The 17,892-nt window shown below is 37.1% G+C and overlaps 1 protein-coding gene across 2 annotated transcripts in view; it reads right to left on the reverse strand.

Annotated features, from left to right (window-relative positions):
- The window catches only part of TBC1D5 (TBC1 domain family member 5), a 317,366-nt gene that overhangs the window by 231,557 nt on the left and 67,917 nt on the right, over nucleotides 1-17,892 (reverse strand). For both annotated transcript variants that reach the window (XM_021707719.1, XM_008048448.1), the window contains exon 2: nucleotides 13,317-13,386. In XM_021707719.1, coding sequence (XP_021563394.1) covers nucleotides 13,317-13,386 — 70 coding nt within the window. The remainder of the gene's footprint in view (nucleotides 1-13,316; nucleotides 13,387-17,892) is intronic.

Raw genomic sequence — 17,892 nt, forward strand, 5'->3', positions numbered from 1 at the left:
TGTGTGTGTGTGTGTGTGTGTGTGTGTACACGTGTACATGTGTGTGTATAGATATAAAATACACAATTACCAGCTTACAATGGATTGCTTCATATGTCTAGATGAAATATGTCATCATAGGATGAAGTACCATTGAATCAAAGTCAAAGAACAGTTCACTGTCTGCAGGTTTGTTAAAGTTAATGTTCTGATTAGGCTTGACTTGAACTTTGAATGGAGAAACCTTGAGCTCCACCTCCAAATGCACCAGGAGAGAAAGAAATGCATTAAAACTGTAATGGACTGTCAGATACAGTACTCTCCTTTGTATGGAAAAACATGTATCTTCTTGAAAATATAGTGTCATAATAAATATAGCTCATATTAATGTACCTTAACTCAATAATCATACTTTTAAAAAAGGAATCAAGAACAGCTGTATTACAGACTTTAAAATTTCACGAAAATTTTATTTATTTTTATAAAAACTTAAATAAAGGTCATTATCCTATGAATTAGAGAACCAGCAATTTGAAATGAGAAAGACCCCTATCCCAGACAACCTTCTCACCTTCACCTCACCTCATTTACCGTGATATTTATGCCAACTGCCATGGGCTTGATATCTACTTTCCATGCCAAGATAAAGAATTTGCCACACAGTCTGTGATGTAAGCAACACTGTGAAGAAATGCTTACAGAATCAACAACAAATTATTTCCAGCAATTTGGATATAAGCATTTATTTAGTAAAATCTGATATACTAATTGAAAGCCAATCCTATCTCTTAAAGCATATTTTCCAAGACTGTGTAGACTTGTAGGGTATGTACATATAGATATACATGTATACTTAGAATAAATACATACTTCCTCTTAAAAACAGAGTATACTTTATCTCAATCCATCACTCCCTTGACAACCTCTAGATCAGCACTATCCAGCAGACTTCCTGTAACGACAGTAAAGTTCTGTATCTGACTATCCAACATGGTAATCACTAATCACATGTAGCTACTAAGCAGCTGAAATAAAGCTAGTGTAGCTAAAGAACTACATGTTTTATATTAATTAATTTACATCTAGATTTAAATAGCCTCATATTTCCAGTAGTTCCCATACTGGATATGGAAACTCTTAAGGATGGCAACAATCCACAATTTTAAAAGTAACAAGTATAAAAAGTTAAAGACTATAAAGATAAGCATACACATGCTATATACCCAAATATAATGTAACTGGGGAAAGAAAACAAGCATTAAAAGTTAAACGCTACATGTGGTTAAACAGCCCAACCTAATTCCATAAGCAGTGTTGTAACAGAACAGAATTAACTGCATATTGTAAATGAATGGTGCTACTTGCAAGACTATCAGACGTCACAGCTGCTGCTGCTTCTCTGGGCCTCTCCTCTCTCATTGCCTCGGCCTGTGGTTGCTTCTGTCCCTGCCGCCACCCCAGCCCCTGCCTCTTCCACCCTCCTCTTCTAGCATACATACTTCGTGAAAGTTAGAAAATCGGATCTTTCATGATGACACTGTTACTTCTATTAATTACCAAAAGTGGTCAATACTGGAAAGAACCAGACCCAAGGTTTGGATCATGAGCCTAATGTATCATACCCACAACAGACTGGCCAAAAGAACTTGGAAAGGATAGTTTGAAATGAAGATAAATGGGCTGTGGGATAAAATAAACATTTGTTTAGAGTCGTTTATGCACTTTATGTTCGTTTGGATTCGTGGAGCTGGAAAAACAATTTCATACAGGCCTCTGAAAAGGTAAGAAAACACCCCATCCAAAGGCTGCCAGCAAGTGTCACTCAATTATACTTAAAAGAAAAATCTCACTGATTTTAAAAGCCATGCCTGAACACAGTACTATCTACCTCATTGCCTGGCATGATGAAAGGCCAGTGCACGCCATATAAGTGACTTTCCTCCCTCAATGCAAGAATGTTGAGAGTACCAAAACACGCCCAAGACAGAAAAGCCCCTCTTGTCCAGGTGTGGAGTTCTACTTGCCTCTGCATTAAATGACAGACTGCCTTGCTTCGGGATTCTCCACCGACTTTTCAGTGGTATTCCTCTCAGGCCCGTCGCTGTTGGGCTATCATTTCCAACCCACCTAATAGTAATCCACTCGCTTTCTGAAATCTCAAAGCTGCACACCTTTATCATTTGCTCAGTTTAACTCTTCTTTGAAAAAAGAAACACAAGATGCACTTTACACTTACTGTATCTTTTAGCCTATGTCAACTTCCTAAACTATCGTTCTTAAATTTCAAAAAGGGAGCGGCTGAGAAATAAGACTAAGAATAAAGGAACTGACAGGTTCTCCTGGGACTAAATAAACTTACATGAACAAATCTGTGGCTATGCTGACATTTCTCCTCCTGTTTCTAAGCCTCTGATTATATTCTAATGGGTTAAAGCTATTAGGATGTGATCTTTAGAGGACAGATATGTCACAATATATCCTAAACAAAACACTCTTTCTTAATATTGGGCACATGGGTGGGAGGAGAGGGTTGGGAGCATCCTTGCATCACCTGGCCTGACATACAGGCAGCACTATCTGGGACCTGACCCGCGTTCTACTTTGTTTCCCAATGGGCCAGAACACCAGAAAGAGATGTGTTTTTACTGCTAACTCTTTAAAACAGTTGCTTCCAATCACAATGGAAGATGAAATGTTTTCTCATTACCACCTTGCTCGAATTAAATTAGGTTTTATAAAAAGTCCTATGTTAGGCATAAGTATTCTCCACTGCTGAAATTTCATATTACGCATTTGAAAGTTCATCTACTTCAAAGAGAACCCAATCTAGCCCTGCCTTTACAAAGAGGCCATTTGGAAGTTGGTGTTTTGCCATTCTGCTGTCCATATACCCAATAACTCAGATGTCTCCAAGTGGACACCACAAAAAATTAACTAAATTACCACAGATATCTTTATATGAACCAAAGAGATGCTTCCATAAAGGTGTTACATAAAACGCGGCTATAAATGTAAACGTTGGCACTAAAAGAAAGCCCCCACTCTTCTATAGTGCCTTTTAAAACATTATTACTGGAAATGGCGTCTAGAGAAGTAGAGGCGGGTGGTGAGTTCCTTCTCTCGAGTCTACCAGCAGCCCAGAAGCCAGGGGGAGAAGCAGGGATGGCAACAGTGATGCCATGCCAAACAGCCCACTGTAGCTTGACCTACCCCAATCCCTTCTACCCTCTCCCAAATCTCTCCTGTAAAAAATGGTCCCTGTTCCCCCACACACCGTGCACAAGAAAGAAGTCAGCTCTGGGTGCTGTCCTGTGCTGAGGTGTGTGTGTGGGAGGGGGCAAGAGCACAAGCATGGGGGGTCTCGGAGACTGTAGACAGGTGACTGCGAACTGACACCATCCATGGGCAAGTCTGTCCAGTTCTACGACAGTGGAGCCATACTCACCGTTCAAGCGAACTTTAAGACCAAGAAGTACATTTTAAAAAATCTGCATGGGAGCTGAGATCAAATTCAACTGCTTGCTTCTAATGGGTTGAGACACTGGGCCACGTCACCAGTTTCCTAATCTGAACAAGTAGATTGGAATACAGTCTTGGAAGCTCTTTGAGATATGTCACCCAACTAAACCACTTCTGTCTCTACCTCGGAACATGACATCTAAGGTCAGAGAGTGGAAATTACATCCATATGTTCAGATGATACTAGAAAATCTTTCAAATTTCAAATATTATCTCATAAGCAGGCATTTTAAAATGTCATAGCTGCTTTATTAATTTTCCTCATATTTCTAGGAACAATTATACTCTGAGTGGTATCATTACCAAGCTTTTCATAAGAATTTTAGTCAGGCACAGTGGCTCATGCCTGTGATCCCAGCACTTTGGGAGGCAGAGGCAAGAGGACTGATTGAGCCCATGGGTTCAAGACCAGCCTGGGCAACCTGGTGAGATCTCAGCTCTTCAAAACAAACAAAAAAAAGAACCATAATGATTTTATGGTCAGGTGCAATGGCTCATGCCTATAATCCCAGAATTCTGGGAAGCCAAGGCAAGAGCATCGCTTGAGCCCAAGAGTTAGACACCAGCCTGGGCAACATAGCACGATCTCAAGATCTCATCTCTACAAAAAGTTTTCTGGGTGTGATGGCATAAAGCTATAGTCCCAGCTATTCAGGAAGCTGAGGCTGAAGGATCACCTGAGTCCAGGAAGTCGAAGCTGCAGGGAGCTATGACCTGCCACTACATTCTAGCTTGGGCGACAGAGTGACTCAAAAAAATAAAAATAAACAATAATTTTATGTGATTTAAAAATTCACATTTTCAACTCCTAGTTAACTTTTTGGTCATCTATTCAAATATATCGACTATCTATGATATACTGAATTTTAAAACTTTAGTACTATCAAAATAGCAGTTCATGCAAAGCCACACTGTCACCACAATGAAACAGGTATATACGTAAATACCCATGTTGTAGGCTCACATCTGCTATCTTTATAGGTAAGGGCATAATCTTTTCACGAAGTCCAACTATGAAAGTTGTCAGAATCAAAATGAAGCCACTGTGTCAAAACCCAACAGAGCCGAAACACAGGTGGCCTTCCCTACCACAGATTGAGAAAAGGGTATTCTTGGAAGATGGGCACGGAGAGCTGACTTTCCCTAGCCTCAGTCCTGCAGGGCTGCCTGCAGAGCACGAGCACCTGTGGCTTCGGCAATCGCAGGGTCCTACAGCAAGGCCCTGAGAAGACTGAGAGACAACCGAGAACAGAGCCGGGAAGCCAGGGAGGGCCCGCGCATACACACGCCTGATGAGAAAGCCTCTGATGCACATGTGCCTGGAACCCAAACCTACCATGGACCCTCCAAACTCCTGCTGCGACATGAGTAATAGGACAGCTAGCCCGGGCACAAAACCCGCGCCTGACGCACCATCTTCACTCGCAGCTGGCGTCACCTCCTGCTGAGACACTGGACCCAACGGTCTCTGTTTCAGAACACACTGTGCACTCTTCTCTCCTCCCTCAAAAGCTTCCCGTCCCTCAGGCTCGTGGGCTGTGGCCGGTGGCCTCAAACTCCAGAGATGCTTATCCCCGCACAGGTCCCTGCACGGCCTCATCAACCCCAAATCGCTGGAGAATCTGCCTGTCAGTGAGGTTGGCAAGCCGAATTCTACTGATTCTAATACTGCACAAAGAATGCATTGCTATAGTATAAAGTGAAGCGTCATACAGAGTTAACTGTGACCATAAAGCAGTAAATAGGCAACCACTTTTGAACCCTCATCTATGCATTATTTTCTCAAATTCTAGCTTCTATAGCATACTTCAATACTACTGAGGAAATGTTTAACTGACTTTGTGTATGTCACCACCATACCCGAACAGGGAGGCATGCTAATATATATTATAAACAGTAACCCACGGGGCTGACAGCAAAGCATTTAAGCTGGGAACACCCGGGAACAGAAGTGTGTCCGGGGAAGGGACTCTCAGTGTAGACTGACTCAGAGCAGCTTACGTGCGTATTTCAAATATAGACCTGTCTTTTCAAAGACAAATATTTACACAGCCTTGGATGATCAGGCTTTCAGCTGACTATGAAAATAAACAAACATGAATTTATTTTCTTCTAAAGCCTGGCTACAGATAATAAAAGGGCTTGAAGGGGTTTCTAAAGAAAGAAACTCAAACTATAACATGTATTATTACTCCAGCCAATGTGGGTTGATAATTAAGGCTGAAAATGCAAACAAATCAGTTAACTTTTTTAAAATGAAAGTAACATTTTTAAAGCCTTAAGTAATCAACAATGAGTTCAGAGAGACTGCATATTAGAAAGCACAAATACTGACCAGATCTACTATCATAAAAATAATAAAGTTACTACAAAAAGACATATTCATCATTCATATGTGAGTTATTTTTCTTCTCTCAAAGAAGGCTCCATTATGAAGGTAAGAAAAGGTAAGATTCTGACTTTGGTTTCCAGAAAATGGAAAGTTACATATTTTGTGCTCTCTGAAATTATCGTTTAGCTATAAAGGTTGTGAGTGAGGCTTCTTGAACAAATGTGGAAACAATAAATAAGACAATTCGATAATGAAATCGTGACACTAACTCTAAGAAGAAATTCTATAAAACTCCTCCTAAGTAATATACAGATAACTGTAGATAATCTATAGATAGCCAGAGGCATCTGATTCTTAAAATACTCACTTATCGCCACTTAGGACTATAAATATATATATATTTTTAAACTTTTCTGAGGCAATGTTTAATTTTGTAAGGTAAAAGAGTTGATTAGAACTTAAAAGAGGCTATTCTCAGTGGTTCTGCCTGTAATCTCAGCACTTTGGGAGCCCAAGGTGGGTGGACTGTCTGAGCCGTGGGTTCGAGACCAGCCCGGGCAACTTGGCAAGACCTCGTCTCTACAATAAATAAAAAATTCGCCAGGCGTGGCAGCACTCGCCTGTAGTTCCAACTACTTGGAGGGCTGAGGCAGAAGGATTGCCAGAACCCAGCAGGTCGACACTGGGGTGGCTGTGAGTGTGCCACTGCACTCCAGCCTGGGAGACAGAGTGAGACTCCAACTCAGGAAAAAAAAAAAAATTTTAAAGGAAATCTCAGAAGAGGGAGGGAAAAGAAAGGAGAAGAAACTAACATTTGTTACCTACTATGTTTTAGCTGACAGGTTAGGTGTTTTACATATTTTGTAGGTATGCTCCCTACAACTGTGTGATACAGATGCTGTTAACATCACCACTTTACAGAGGAGGTAATTAGAAAGCAGAGAGGCAAATTCCCTGGCCTAAGGTCATGTAATCAATAAAATGTAAATCAAAGATGTAAACTTTAGTTTGTCTTACTTCTATTTGCTTCCTTTTTCCAAATTGCTTCCTTAAATCATGTATTTATTCTGAAGAACTTCTTAAAATTATGAAAATTCTCAACAAAACACAGGCAACACAACAAAGTTAGAAAAGCAACACTCTAGGAATCAGGAAAGCCCTAATTCTAAGGCCACTCCTTCTTTGTCTTCTACTTACTAAGCCATAAAATCCCAGAAAAATAATTAAAATGCCAGTTTTAAGAACTTATGAGGGTAGTGGGGAAGAGACATGGAGGAGTCAGGATGGCCTCATTTCAGTTTATTTTTAAGTAGAAACAGGTGATCTCCCACTGCTGGGACTATAGGCGTGCGCCGCCACACCCAGTTATGTTTTATTTTTGTGGATACAGGGTCTCACTATGTTCTCCAGGCTGGTTCTCCTGACTTCAAACAATCCTCCCGCTTCGGCCTCCTAAAGTTCTGGGATTACAGGCATGAGTCACCATGCCCAGCCTCTGTCATCTTCAGTATAAATTCCAGCAAGTAGATTCTAATAAGTCCACATTCTTAAATAACAAGATTATTTGAATTATAACACTCTAAGAGTGACTAGTACCCAGATTTCTAAATTTGAAATCTTGTCCAAAGTAAGTTTTATCCTGTTATCTCTAACATATTGAACCACTGTTTCATTGTTATTTTAATGAGATGCATAATCCTCTTACATATAAATGTAAGAGATATTATACTAAAAATAAATGTAAATACTGAAAGGATAGTTTCCCTATCCTCCCAAATTATTGATTACATGTAAACAGGACACATTAAAAAATTTATGTGCTAAAACTGTAAGCCTAATTTTAAAATGTATTCAATGAATCAAGAAAGTTCAAATTAATATATTGTCTGTTATATAGGAAAATACTTAACTTTTAAATTCAAAAGACTACACCAACTGTAATTTTAAAAAACTTTTTACCAACTTAAACAGGTTTTGTCTGGGTGAGCTATACATAGAACATACCATATTGAGAAAGGGAGCAACGTGGGGAAACGCTGGTCAATATCTAGAAATGAGAACACCAAAGCTTTAGAGTCAAATGCATTTTTTTTGTCTTTTCTTAAAAGGAATAAAACAAAATATATAAAGAAAAAAGCTGTCTTTATTTCTTCAAAATAAATGCTTTTGAAATTTGAAATACACAATTGTTTTAGGGGGGAAAAAGTTCAAATTATTAATATTTTCTTTAAAAAAATACATAATGTGTAGTTTACAAGTACTTAAATCTTTATACGTTTTTTAAGTCTCAAGTCACTCCATTATCTCAAATATAGAATTTATTTACACAGAATTTCTAACTAAATTATAGTAATCTTCAGTGTATTGGCTATAACCTTTTTTTTTTTGAGTTGGAGTCTCACTCTGTCGCCCAGACTGGAGTGCAGTGGCCGCTTCCGGCCACCGCAGCCTCGACCTGCTGGGCTCCGGCGATCCTTCCGCCTCAGCCTTCCGAGTAGCCGGAATTACAGGCATGCCCTGCCACGCCTGGCTGATTTTTTGATTTATTGTAGAGATGAGGTCTCACCTGCCCAGGCGGGTCTCGAACCCGCGGGCTCAGGCAATCCACTTACTTCAGCCTACCAAAGGCACAGGATTACAGGCTGAGCCACCGAGCCCGGCTGGCTATAACTTTTAAATGAGCAGCCACTGGTTTATAATTTTGAACTGTGTCTCTTAATGTCAGTGTTACATTTACAAATGATGATTTGAAAAGTATCCAATTGTCAAGATCCAAAAGACAGTACGTTTTCCCTCACAGCACAGCTTGGGAAAATACGCTCATAAATGGTAGGTATCACATGAAATTCAGTTGAAAAACTACTTAAGAGTAAACTGGATAATTTACTACACTTTATACAAAATCTAGAAAATCAGAGTTTAAAATAAGGTACTTATTTAATTTAAGACAACTGATAAGGATTTAAAATAGTACACTATGCCATTTATACGAGGTCAAGATGATGTGTGAAAATTAATCAACATTTTGAGTTCCCTTAAGATTGTCAAATAACTGGTCTGCATTTTCTCTAACTGAATTAAACATTAAGATAGGCTTACCACAAATTTTTGACTACATAAACACAACCTCAATCTTATCAATAAATGAGGCAAAAATGAAGTTATTTTCTCTGATAGGAATTATGACATTATACTTTAAAATCTGAAAAAAGCAGATTACATTGACTCAACAATGGTAGAGACTTGCTGTGAAATTTGAGGAAAGTTACAATCTGATCAACAAGATATTTAGAAAAATAGAGTAATAAAAGGAAAATTTTAAAATGTTCACCTTCAATTTATCTCATAGGTCACTGTTATACATCTAATAAGATAATTAAAAACACGCAAGCAGCTGGTACTACAGCTAAACAGATTAATGTAATAGTCTGCAGTCGTATGTGCTGGCAAGGGGCTTGCCTCTTTTGGCAGGAGAAGGTCAGCTGCCCTTGGGAAGAGGAGGGAGGGGTGGCCCTGGGCTCTAGTCACTGAGTGAAGCATCTACAGCAACCTGATCCTCGGGAGCTGACGTCTCCTTCATCTCCATCAAGGGTCTCTCAGTTTTAATGGTTAAATAAGGAATAGAGGAAGCTCATGCAATCTGGCAGACAAAACTCTCATTCTCAAAAGTAAATTTTACTGACAATTTTGTTTACCACTGGTCATTGAAAAAGTGCAAGACAGGTCGGGCGCGGTGGTTCAGCCTGTCATTCCAACACTCTGGGAGGCCGAGGTGAGAGGACTGCCTGAACCCAGGGGTTTGAGGCCAGCCTGGGCAACTTGGCGAGACCTCATCTCTACAATAAATCACAAAAACTAGCCAGCATGGTGGCGTATGTCTGTAGTTCCAGTACTTTGAAGGCTGAGGCAGAAGGATTGCCTGAGCCCAGCAAGTCGAGGCCTTGGTGGACGTGAGCGTGCCACTGCACTCCAGCCTGGGCAGCAGAGTGAGACTCCAACTCAAAAAAAGAAAAAGGGAAAAAAAGTGCAAGATACATTTCACAAAATCAATAATGTCTTCTCAATTCTTATAAAATTTCCACTTTAACACGTCATGTGCAAACTGGGAGGCGTACAATCAAAATGTCCAAAACAAGATCTGTTCTATTACTCAAGCATCTGATATGAAGCACACTGGTGTCTTAGGACTTAAATGCAGCTGTACTCTATCTGAATCAATGAAGTATAACCACAAGAAAACACAAATCCTAAGTAAAGCCTCACAGGCTATAAAAAACAAGTCCATGAGCATTAGATACATACATCTATAGAGAGCATTCACTGATTTTAAATTTCAGAACTTTTTGAAAGTTGTGGATGTCAAAGTGTCCAACATCCATCTGAGCTTCTGTTAGTAATGAAACATAGTAATGAAGCATTAGTAGGTGTTCAAACCTCTCTATCAAGGTAATCTGGAATCACTGAGGCAGAGAGACTGAGTTGCAAACTGCAAGTTGTTTTTAGCTCCCTTTCTGCTAATGGACAAAAATGTTATTTTCCTATAAGACAGATTTTTTAATCTTCCTTTTGGTATATTGGAGTACTGTAAAAACTTCTACAATACCAAAACTAATGATGATGACACTGACTGGGACATAAAAGCAACTTGTGTTTATTCAGCATTTATGATGGGACATTATCAACCTGAACTCTTCGTGTCCACTGTATTTCATTATCCACACTCAAAGGTGAGGAAACGGATGCTAAGACTTGTCCAAAGTATTCAGAGTATTAGGAGTCAGGCTTTGAACCAAACACACTATGTTTCGGCATTATTTTAAAAAATAAAACCACAGTGACTGTGCCCTCGTGAAACTGAGAATCTGATACCATAAAAATACAAATGATGGAAAGAATATAGATTTGGGTGACCAATTCAAGACTCTATTCAAGAGTTGGCAAAACTTCAGCATATGCTACAGAAGGGGGCTGGAGGGTGAACAAGCAACAAAATTACCACTTGCAAATAGCTGTGGGTAGGGAGCAGGATAAACACTACAGTGTCCATTTTACAGACAAGAAACTAAAGCTAATCTTAATGCTGGACACAAGTACATTATGGCTTGAGTATGCTGGTGCCAGCTCAAGGTCTGAGTTATCAATTGTGCCGAAAGGTGAGGCTTTCTGAGGCTGTTTAAACTACACAAAGGTAGAACTTTACACAAAGGACAGTTTAGGGTTGAAACATTCACACTTTTCCAGTAATCGATTTCTACTTAGTTTAAAAGAGCTAGAAAGGAAACAAAAATAATTCTCATTTTTTAAAAGTAAATTTTATTGACAATTTTGTTTGTAATGTGACTCTGCACCAACTCCTAGTTAACTTTAATACAAATAAATAGGTATCCCAGAGCTGTATACCTCTATGAAGTCTACATTTAACCCAAGTGTCAAATTCACAAGTAGGCTCATTATATTACAAGAGCTATTACCTACTGAGCAGAAAAATACTCATTTCACACCTTAAATACTATAATACTATTTAATAGCAGTGCTGGTCTGCCAACTATTAAAAGCCTGCTCTTACATACTGTACTACCTGATATTTTTATCTTGCCTCTTTAACTACAACAATAAATTAACATCCTAACATTATAACAATGACAGGCATTGATTAAAAATATTTCGTTAACAACATTAGTATTTATTGTGTGAAGTTGCATTTGGAATTCATTTTCAAAATACAATTATCATTCAATAATACTATTTAATCATCAAACTATTCAAGAAAATACACTATAAGATAATACTTGCCTTCACACTAAAACATTTCTCTAAACTTTATATTATGTCCATTATTTACAATTAGCTAAATTACAAATGTGATCATAAATCATAATTCACCAACAAAATTTGCACACAGAAAAGGATCTTCTTTCCTTTGAAAAGGCATGCTTTTTTCTTTTTGACTTGGTAATTTTTATTGTATTTATAACTAATAATGATATTACCATCAGAGATTTCATATATATTATCACATTGGCATTCCTCAGTTACATGCCAAAATCAAAGAGTATTTATATAGCCATCTTTTATATTCACTTTTTTTGGTTATTGTTGTAATCAGCTGTGACATGTTCAGACAGGAGATTCTACCTATTATTTAGTATATCAAATCCAAACTTTAAATTACATGTCAGGACTTAAAGAATGATTTGAAGAATTCCAACATTTAGAAGGTAGGATTAGTATAGTGAAAATATAATGACAAAATATGAGCTTTACTGCTGTGATAATATCCTTCTAGAACACCATGGGACCATAAGCCTTTTGCAGTATCTGTGACACTTGAACGACTGATTATTTATATAGACTCCAACTGGTATAAAATAAAGATGTCAAGTGTTTCAATTACCATCTCATTTCTGAAATTCATTAAAAAACTGTAAACACTTTCTCATTCACCACATTTTTATTAAGTGTTTCCTATATACCAGGCCCTACTCTAGATATAAAAACCCACCTAAACCTGAAGAAACAAATGACAAGGTTCCAATTAAGAATAGAGAATATGCATACAAATAAAAATATAAACTCGCTAAGCACAAATTGCACATTTATTATAGAAATGGAGATAGAGTTTAACATTCAAATGCATTTCCAAGTGTACAATGGGTCTTGCGTATATTTTATAGAGTCTTACACAAAAGCAGAACTAATTAACCATAAGTACAATGTAGTCTGATTAAAGTACTTCAGGAATCTGCATCGACATCTATAATGTTAAAGTGTATTATTAAGGAATCTGTACCGTTTCCTTCCTAAAAGAAAATAATACAGCTCTTACACTACTTGGTTCAATATAAAGATTTTCAAGTATCAGTGAAAATGCCTTAATCTTTCTTCTTCCTAGGCTTCCCTGTTTGTTGTACAAAATTAATAAACATTTACTGAAGCTAAATTCAAGGAATGAAGAGAATATTAACAAGAGCCTAGAAAAAGTACACATTTTCTTAACTAGTATATTCTTTTTAAAAACTCACTAATTGAGATGTGACTGTCCTGTTTGCTGGAGAACCCAAACAAAGTATTAACAAACAGCATTTAATTCAACAATGAATTACATTTTAAACTCTCAGGCACTTCTGAGCAGTATTCTGCTCTAGCAAGAAATTTAAAAGAGAGCCGTTAGTACTGCAACAGATACACTGGAAAGGTAAAAACAAAAATGAATTATAATGAAGCTTAATGTGCATTCATTCCAACTACCCCCACTAAAAGATAACAAAAGATATCTGCAGTAAGCTAATTTACTCAAGAATTTAGGATGCTACATTTTCTGTAACTCATTAAGTCTGCAGAAATCACATATCACAATATTCTTTAAATTTGTCACATTTTTAGAGCACAGATAGTGGTTTCCTTACTACGCCAAGATTAAAATCCTGTATGATTATGTAGCTTATATATTATCTTGAAATATGACGTGTCTGTATTCATCACCTACCTATAGGAATTAAAAGTTCCCTCAGAGTCTAAAGTAGAACTTGTTCTTCTTCCATTTTTATTTGAATCTCCTGAGGGGGGAAAAAAAATTAAACAACACTGAAAAAAATGAAGATAATAGAACTGAATATTTCAGTTGAAAAACTATTGTGTGACAGCTTTATGCAATAATGCAATATATTGGTCAAAAGCATATACCCCCCCCTCCATTACCTTTTGTACTCAAAGAATTTTAGGTTAAAAATTTCATTTTGGTGCCAAACTAGAAACCAACACTATTGCTCCTAAATTGAACAGTCCTACTACCAAAGTAATTACTAACAGAAACAGATGAAGCACAGTACAGACATTCTCTTACTAATGACAGACAAAACTAAAATTTTAAACCATTTCTGCATATGTTCATGTTTATAAACAAAGGCAATCTTCTGTTAGTGACCAAGTCATCCATCCCGACCAGGCAGAGAGCTACCCATGCTCCCTGGGCCCTGGTCCACCCCCTCAAAGAATTCCATGAGTAGAGGGAGAAGCAGAAGCCAACTTGGGCAGGGTGATAAAGAATGCATTTCATTTTAATATGTCTTAAAAACTTTAATATGTCTTAAAAACATTAAAAAAAATGTTTTTTCTGTAAACCTTATGTTTTAACTGTCAAAAGTTCTGCAATTTAAAATGTAAAAAAGAACATCAAAAGGTATTTGTGTCTTCTATAATATCAAACACAGAAAAAAAATTTCAATCAAAAAACTCATATTCATAAAATCAAATTTAGAGCAAATTCAGATATATCAATTTGAAGATTATAAAATAAAAATAAATTTACTAAAAAGGTTAAGAAAAACCACTTACCAATACCCCAATGCTAAATATGTATTCTTATTTCTAAAAAATTTAATTATCTAACTTTAAAAAATACACATCAAAGTACAGTTTTATGAAACCACAGTACACTATTAAATGTATCATTTGATCTTCAAAACAAATAAAAGTACCAGAATCTAAACTTTATACTCCTAATTCCTGTAATGTAACTTTGAGACATCAGGTTATATTCATTTTTTTTATTGCCCAGGTTGATAATTTAATTATTTATCCAATTTTCATTTATATTTTTAATACACTTGAACAATCCAAGGTGCCACTGGAAATCATCACAGTGGTCCTGTTAAGTCAAATAGTAATTACAGAGCTTTCACTTTAAAGATGAGATTATTTTTAATTATTGAGTATAGTGCTTAAGGTACCATACTTATATAATTATGCTACTCATTAGATGGTTACTGAAAGCTGAAATGCAATTTTAATGACAGTCACCTATTTTTCTTTACACATTTTACAGCTGACAGCTGAGCAGAGACCCCAGTTCTCGTCAACAGGCTGCTGAGATGGGTGCCGCTGAAATGGGACCGCTGAGCCAGAGCGCTCAGAAGCTGGGAACGGATGAGTCCACTTATTCAACTGCACAGAGCTAGAGCTTAACTCGGCCCTTTTTCCAAAGTACAATTCCAGGATAAAAACCAAAACATCCTAAAATGGATTACAGCACTTGAAAATGGTGACAGTTTATATTTATACAGAAGAAAAAATTTAAAAAGACTTAAATGTTTAAAATTAATCAAGCTGAATGTAGTCAATGCTTTGAAAACATGAGTGTGGTAAAATTACTCATACAACACACTTCATTTTCTCTTAAAAATTAATAATATTATATATAATAAGCTAAAAAGATTAGTCTCTGCCTTGCAAAACCAATATTTCCTGCAACACACGTTATTTAACAGCTTGCAGGCATTTCCTGTGACACATTCCATAATCAGCATAGAATAAGTACTATATCATATATCTAAATGTGAATCTTCTTTCTCTTAAAACTAAAGATTATGATTCAATTTTTAAAATCTCAACAATAGAATATTTGTTCCTTTAAGCTGATATTTATCAGATCAAATGTAAAACTCTTCAAATAATGAAGACTTTTAATTTTATAAATAACCAGGTTTTATCATAAGGCATTACAAAGGTATTCTTCAGTTTATAACTGCTTCCAAATGAAAATATCATATTAAGGGTAACTTTCAAGATACAAAAAATGGTAATAGAGGAAAAACGCAGTTTTTCTTTCTCCAAAACATACCAAATAAGGAGTACAACTGTTTCACCAACAATATTGGAGAAGAGGTTTCAGAGTTTGCTATGTGGGGAAAAGGCAATAAAGTTTTGAAGCGGGAAAAACGCTTTGTTCCCTCAATCCTCTAGTTGAAATTAATTATAGCAAATGTTTATGAAAACATCTGTTCCTTACAGTTATAAATTCTTAATTTTAGTATGGACGATTACAGACTCTTATTTTGGAAGGAAGCTGTCTGACTACTGAAAGGTTTACAAAAGAACAGACAGAATCTGTAATTCTGGAAAATTGTATATACAATGTGCTACATCCTGTAGAGATTTTCGTTGGTGTGAAACACTTGGAAGGGCTTAAAACTGGTAACGAGGAGAAAATCAAAGACAAACAGAAAGTCTCATCCTCCATTTAAGCTGAAATATGATAAAACGATATGTGTAACGTAAGAAAACCCAAACTAAGAATTCCAAACAAATGTTACTTTACTACTTAATCTAACTTGGAAGTAAGTACAATGAAATAAGTATTAATTTTATCGGGGACTTCAAGTATAATGACAATACAACAACCATGGGAATGTACGTGCAGCGTTCCCCCAAAATAACAACAGAGGGCGCAAGAGAATTTAATATGATCTTTTTAGTTGCTGTTCTGATTCTTGAACGAAGTTGTCAGGTAGCCATAACTGTAACGAGTATGCACAGGTTGCTTTCTGATCTCACACTCACATGCACACATAAACACAGAATTAAAGTATTCCTACACAAAGACCTTTACATGATCAAATGGCTCAAATACCTTCATGTGTCTTGAGATAACAGACTTTCTCTCATTTGCTTTAAAGGTAACTTAACAATAAAATCAATTTTTAGAATACAATTTTCAAGATATTTGAATACCTAATGTAAATGAACCAGTAAAATAATCTGTATATAATTATTTAGTAAATTTTAAATACATGCACAAATTGTATACAATATTTGACATATAAGGTATTATAACTTTGTACAACATATATTTATAGAAACAGTTCATCAAATACTTGTGACTGTAAAAGTCTGAAATTTATACAGCATTCATTTCTCATTAATTTCTAAGCAACTTTGCAAAATGAGTTCATAACATTCATAATTAAAATAAGGTGGCTAATTTGAAAAAAGTATACTGATGGTTACACTGATTTAAATGAGGCATTGTATTTTCCAACAGTAATTTCTACATGTGTATCAAACTTATTAAGCCAATAACATGTAAAACTGTGACTTAAATTTCAATACAGAATGAAACTATCGATTCTTTTACCTTTAACTGCAGTCATGTTTAACTAAGAGCATTTGTAGGTTCTAACTGTGCACTGTTGAAATCATACTAAACAAAGGTTTGCAATAGAGTTCTATAGTATTTTTGTACATTTTAAAACTAGGTTAAGGCGGGCTCGGTGGCTCAGCCTGTAATCCCGCACCTTTGGGAGCCTGAGGTGAGTGGATTGCCTGAGCCCGCAGGTTCGAGACCCGCCTGGGCAGCGAGACCTCATCTCTACAACAAAATCGAAAAATCAGCCGGGTATGGTAGCGCATGCCTGTAATTCTGGCTACTCAGAAGGCTGAGGCAGAAGGATCGCCGGAGCCCAGCAGGTCGAGGCTGCGGTGGCCGAGAGCAGTCACTGCACTCCAGTCTAAGTGACAGAGTGAGACTCCAACTCAAAAACAAACACACACACACACACACACACACACACACACACACACACACACACAAACCCAAAAAACTAGGTTAAGTTAAAAACAGCTAGAATAACACTATGAATAATCACACCTACTCAAATGTGCCTTCAGTTTACATCTGAAAACATCCCGTTTTAAAGTATCATATCGCACTTTATGAAATTCATTACATAATAAAGAAAAGATTTCATCTATGAATTGTTAGAGAATTGTTACCAACTATGTATGATGAACATTTAACGGGGGGGACAGAGGGTGACCTGGTTCAAAATAAGAAAACCAATGCTACGAGTTCAGTCGTGTGAAGACCTAAGAGTGAGGGTGTCTTTCAAGTCAGGGAGCCCCAGTCTCTGGGCCATCAACTGGCACCTGTTAGAAACCCGGCCACATGGCAAAGGTGATCAGCAGGCAAGTGAGTTAAGCTTCATCTGTGGGTAGGGCCTCACCCCATTGCTCGCGTTACCGCCTAAGCTCCGCCTGCGATCCATCAGAGGTTGCATCAGATTCTCATAGGAGAGGGAACCCTACTGTGAAGCGCACATGCAAAGGACAGGGGTTGCACGCTCCTTTTGAGAGTCTAATGCCTGATGATCTGAGGTGGAGCTGAGGCAATGATGCCATATATTTCATTATATATTACAACATAAAAATAATAGAAGTAAACTGCACAATAAATGTGATGCACTTGAATCATCCTGAAACCACCCCCTCATCTGTGGAAAAACTGT

This window comes from Carlito syrichta, unplaced genomic scaffold, assembly GCF_000164805.1.
Source record: "Carlito syrichta isolate Samal-C Ts95f unplaced genomic scaffold, Tarsius_syrichta-2.0.1 Scaffold123517, whole genome shotgun sequence".
Lineage (NCBI taxonomy): Eukaryota > Metazoa > Chordata > Mammalia > Primates > Tarsiidae > Carlito > Carlito syrichta.